Source organism: Leiobunum rupestre, chromosome 3 (assembly GCF_980474605.1).
Source record: "Leiobunum rupestre chromosome 3, qqLeiRupe1.1.hap1, whole genome shotgun sequence".
Taxonomy (NCBI): Eukaryota; Metazoa; Arthropoda; class Arachnida; order Opiliones; family Sclerosomatidae; genus Leiobunum; species Leiobunum rupestre.
The window spans coordinates 32,579,188-32,584,361 of NC_143386.1; the positions used below are offsets into that span (position 1 = coordinate 32,579,188).

The 5,174-nt window shown below is 37.8% G+C and overlaps 1 protein-coding gene across 1 annotated transcript; it reads left to right on the plus strand.

The window, feature by feature from the left end:
- The first annotated feature begins 238 nt into the window (after positions 1-238).
- On the plus strand, positions 239-3,216 carry LOC149951519 (uncharacterized). Its single transcript, XM_090168089.1, has one exon. The coding sequence runs from the start codon at positions 634-636 to the stop codon at positions 1,681-1,683; it is 1,050 nt and encodes a 349-aa protein (XP_090024215.1). The 5' UTR covers positions 239-633; the 3' UTR covers positions 1,684-3,216.
- Positions 3,217-5,174: the final 1,958 nt, after the last annotated feature.

Here is a 5,174-nt window from a genome sequence, read left to right on the forward strand (position 1 = left end):
GCGGTTTAATCGTGACGAAAATTTATTGTTAAAAACGAAGAATAAATAACTTCTTTGCCGGATTTGGCGCGTAAATTCTCCGTAGAGCGACTGTTTCTAGGTTGGCTGGTTCGTTAGTTTTTGTCCGTAAGCGAGCGGCACCCGGCGGAAAACGGAGAAAGCAGTGGCGGGGAGGGACGGAATGGAACAGGGGGATGAGGGAAATGAGGAGAGGTTTAATCTCGCCGGGGAAAAGGAGAAAGTCACGTGGATGGGAAGAACGTAGTTAATGTATCGCGTCGAGCTCGTTTTGCCTCATTTCTAGTTTAGAGTTCAAAGCGAAAGGATCGTAGTTAAAATATTTTATATCAAAGGACTTTTTCCGAGAGTTTCGCTGAGAGCTCGGCGATATATATTTTCGTACCAGAGAAATATATTTTTAATACGATAGAATCACTCCTCGCTATCAGTCGCGACTTTTCCGTCAGACATAAAGAGAGAGTCGTACTTTTCTAAGCGAGTTTATTCAAAGTCGGTTGATCGGCATTCCTGTTTAGAGGAAGTTAAAGTATTTTTAAAACGGCTACCGCCAGGAAGACGTTCGAACTGGACACTTGGTCATTATCGCCACCATGCTACCAACGGTCAGCGGGCATGGAATCGCCTCACATGTATGACGTCCTGCCTCCGTCGGCTTCCACGGAAGAACTGAAAAATTCGACCGCCGTCGCCGCCGCAGCCGCCGTCAGCGCCGTCGCGGCTAACGCCGCCTTAAAAAGCAACACGCTTCTAGGAAAACAATACGTTGACTTGGGCGACCAAGTCCCGGACTTAGCCGACCTCAACACCCAAGAAATATCGTTCGACCTTAATTCGTTCATCGCGGACACCGCTCCGGGCGGGTCGCCGCTGGAAAGCGCGGAAGAGTCCGGATTCAATTTCACGGACCTCTTGGAGAAGAACTTGAACCATTACCAACAAGCTCAACAACAACAACAGCATCAACAACAACAACAACCGCAAGCCAATCGCGGTAACAACAACAATAACCAACGCGGTGGTGTGAACGGTGGTTACGTCGGGTACTCCATGCCCCAACAGTCATCCGTAGTCCAAGACAGATACGGATCCGACGCCTCCGGACTCAACATTAAGCAAGAACCTCTGGACTTTCCAAGTTGCAACCGCCAGTACTCCGCCAACCTGTACGGGTACGTGAATCAGCACCAACAGAACCCTATCCCCCGGGGTTTGAACGGGCTCTCCCCCCGAAGTTCCGGAGAGTACGGCAGCCCGTACGGTTCCGACTACGGGCGCACAACACCTGGGGGCCTCCAGCCGGGCTCTTTGGGCAGCAACAGCAATGGCTCCTCGGCCTCCTCCGTGAAGAGCAGCAAGAGCGCTTTGGGCAAAAGCAAGAAACACGTGGACAAAGCCTCGGACGAGTACCGGCGAAGACGCGAAAGGAACAACATCGCGGTCCGGAAGTCGCGCGAGAAGGCCAAGCAGCGTTCCCGGGAAACCGAGAGGAAGGTCTCGGAGTTGGTGAGGGAAAACGACCAGCTCAGAAAACGCGTCGATTTGCTCTCCAAAGAACTGAACGTGCTCAAGTCGCTCCTGACCAATGTCGGCGTCCCCGCTGAAAACGTCGATTCGGAAATCGCCAAAACCCTCCAACAATTGGAAGCTTTCCAAGGACTGTGATCTCCCTTCGGATAATCGCTTCTTTCAATGGTACAATTCACTGGATTTTATTATTAATCAATCGCGTCGCGATTTTGTCACTTTTAACGTTAACGACAACGGTCCTAAGCCTCGGCTACCACTAACCCAATTACGGGGAACTTTCGCCTTATTTTTAAGCGGACAAAACTATCCGGAACCGTCCTATCGCGCTAAAAGTTACCATTTTATTAGTCTCCGTCTGGTCGAACCCGGTCCCGCCGGGTCGCGAGCTACCGTCCCCCGATCGGACAACGTTTCGATTTTGACATTTTACACGACGGTCGGCCGAACTTTGAACGCTGCCGCCCACGCCGTTCGCCGACCGCGAACGTTCAACACCGACCACTCGTTGGTCGTGGTCGTTTTCATACTAGTTTGTACACGTTCGCTTTCTTATTACATAGTCGTAGTAATTAAAACATGTGATATTATTATTCATAATCAATTCGCCGTCAAAGATAAAATAATGAGATACCTGTATTACTTTAAATCGCACGTTCGATTAACGCCATTGCACCGAATGGTCATCGGAGATAATTAAGAATAAACTGTACAGAGAAATAATTGTAAAACCTAGAGATTGAGTAATTAAAAAACAAATGTATTTTTGTTATATATCTAAACAATAGTGTGTTCACTTTTAATGAAAAAAATTAAGTCAAATAAAAACACACTAAAAAATTTTATACTTATATATTTTTTTTAATATTTAATAGAAAAAATCTTTTTTTTCGTGCTCCCAAACCAAGATTATTTTTCTCATCCTAATTTCGATCTTATTTTGTACTTTACATCCCCTTTTTTTCTTCAATGTGTCTCTTAATCGATTATAATTAAAAAAAAATATCAGGTACTTGATTCTTAAAAGTTTTTATTTCTAATATTATGAAAAAGAATAAAAACCGCAACTTTTTCCTAGTATCACGTAGATGCGTTAGTTTTGAGCACGTGATCGCGGCCTGAAAGTGAATAAATAAAAGATAGCGTTTTTATAATTGGAACTCAGCCAATAATACATACGTAGTTGATTGTAACATCCGCCCTGACTGACTGTTGTTGAAACAATCTGTACCTTAGAACGATGAAAAAGTATATTTTTGTTTTTCTAACGTACCCCGCTCTATACCAACTCGCAAAAAAGAAACTGATTCACGAGTAGCCCGCCTTTTTGGCGCTGATGTGACTATATTGCCCTGTCGCCGTGCAATACTTTTATTTTCAGAGAATTAGCGGTTTCTCCCCATCCCAGACGTTAAAAAATTAAAATCTCCTTAATTTTTTTGATAATTTTTAGTTAATTTATTGTTCATTGAATCTTGTTTATTTTTCGTTTCTTCCCTCATTTTTTTTGGAAATTTTTTATCCAAATGTTTTTTTTTAATCTTGTTTTTTTAACACTTAGAGAGTTGTGCTCAGATTTTTTACACATTAACTTAAGAAAAAACATTTAAAAACGCGTTTTGATTTCGCTATTTATGTATAAAAGAGTTTTTTGCAAACAAAGCACAGTTTTGTAAATATTGTAAATAAAAAGTTTATTTGAAGTAAAAAAATATATATTTTTCTTTTTCGTATATTTAAGCTTATCAAAAGAGTTTTTTTTGCAAACAAAGCACAGTTTTGTAAGTATAGTAAATAAAGTTTATTTGAAGTAAAAAAATATTTTGTTTTTCTCGTATATTTAAGCTTATAACTTATTTTCAAGGTTAACTTCTCGGCTACACTATCAAGTACGTGTATTTATGGCTATTACAACCGCAAAATTTTACGGTTCTGTGTAAACGGTATGTATTCATATTTACGATCATATTTACAATCTATGGCGTTGTACGGAAATACAATGATATTAAAAAAAAATGTAACAATAATTTAACCTTGATAAAATATCATAAATACGAAAATACATATAACAATTAATTCACAATTAAATTTATTTAAATTACTATTATATTCATTTTTTTTATTGAAATTCAAGATATTTAAAAATACATTTTTGAAAAGTAAAAATACAGCTTCTTCTTTAGGTAATTTCAAACTAATTAAGATAATTAATAAAAATAAATTACGGTTATTTAATATTTATATGAATTTTTCGTTATCGGTAAATAATAATAATTTACAGTTATTTATTTTCGGTAAATAACGATAATTTACCGATATTGCTAATTCGGTATAGGTAAATAACGATAATTTGCCCATATTAGTAATGCGGTATCGGTAAATAACGATAATTTGCCAATATTAGTAATGCGATATCGGTTAATAACGATAATTGGCCGATATTGGTAATTCGATATCGGTTAATTACGATAATTTACCGATATTGGTAATGCGGTATCGGTCAATAACGATAATTGGCCGATATTGGTAATTCGGTATCGGTAAATAACGATAATTGGCCGATATTGGTAATTCGGTATCGGTCAATAACGATAATTGGCCGATATTGGTAATTCGATATCGGTTAATTACGATAATTTACCGATATTAGTAATTCGGTATCTGTAAATAACGATAATTCGCCGATATTGGTATTTTCGCTATCGTTACGGTTTAATTTGTCGATAAAATGTTATTAATATTGAAATTCGAGGTGCCTTATAAAAATTAACACTTTCGCAATTTTTTTGATTTTAGATACTAAAACATGACGTTGCATTAGAAATAGAACCTAAACAACTTGTTTTTCTTGACAGAAAAACTAATAATTAATTAGAATAAAATGGTTATGAATTAAAAAAAATCAAATTGGTAAATTACTAAAATGTTAATTTTGATACAAATGAATGGTTTAAAATTTTTAACGGTAAATAGCTAACGGCTCTTAGGACTTGGTAAATATTTGACGACATTTGCTAGTGTGACATCGACCTTCGAAATTGCCTTCCCCCTCCATATCAAAATGATGATAAAAACGGCTTTATACTCACTGCGCTGCAATTATCAGTTTATCTTTCTTTTTTGCTTGCTCATATTTTATTTTACACTCGGATGTATAAATTATACAGCGCTATCCTGTCAAAGTTCACCTTTAAAACTTTCCCATTTTCATTTTCATATTTTAATTTCTTGGCACAGATCTCTCGCTTTGTGTTTCGAACCGCGTAGAGTTGTTTTTCTTCCGTTGATTTTCATTTTATTTTAACTTATTCAAATAGATTTGGTTGGCCCCGGGTTGTAGGTATTTAACGTCTTTCCTGCCTATTGTATTTTTCGGGTCTACTTAAGTTTTGTTTATTTTTCATTGTTTACCGTTGAAATCTTACACAAAAATCAAACCGTGTTATGTAAATTTCCTTCATGTTTTGCTCATTTGGTTGAAGTTCAAGGTTGAGGGTAATCTAAAGGCCTTTTCACACGAGCCAACTTTTTGATCCAACTAGATGAATCAACTTGAGTTGAGTCAACTAGTTGGTTCGTGTGAATAAAAGTTCGATGAGTTGATCCACCAAAAATGTACGCGAGAAAAA

Bases quoted from the DNA above. Each gene is read 5' to 3' on its own strand.
- LOC149951519 (XM_090168089.1), top strand. From the start codon at position 634: ATGGAATCGCCTCACATGTATGACGTCCTGCCTCCGTCGGCTTCCACG.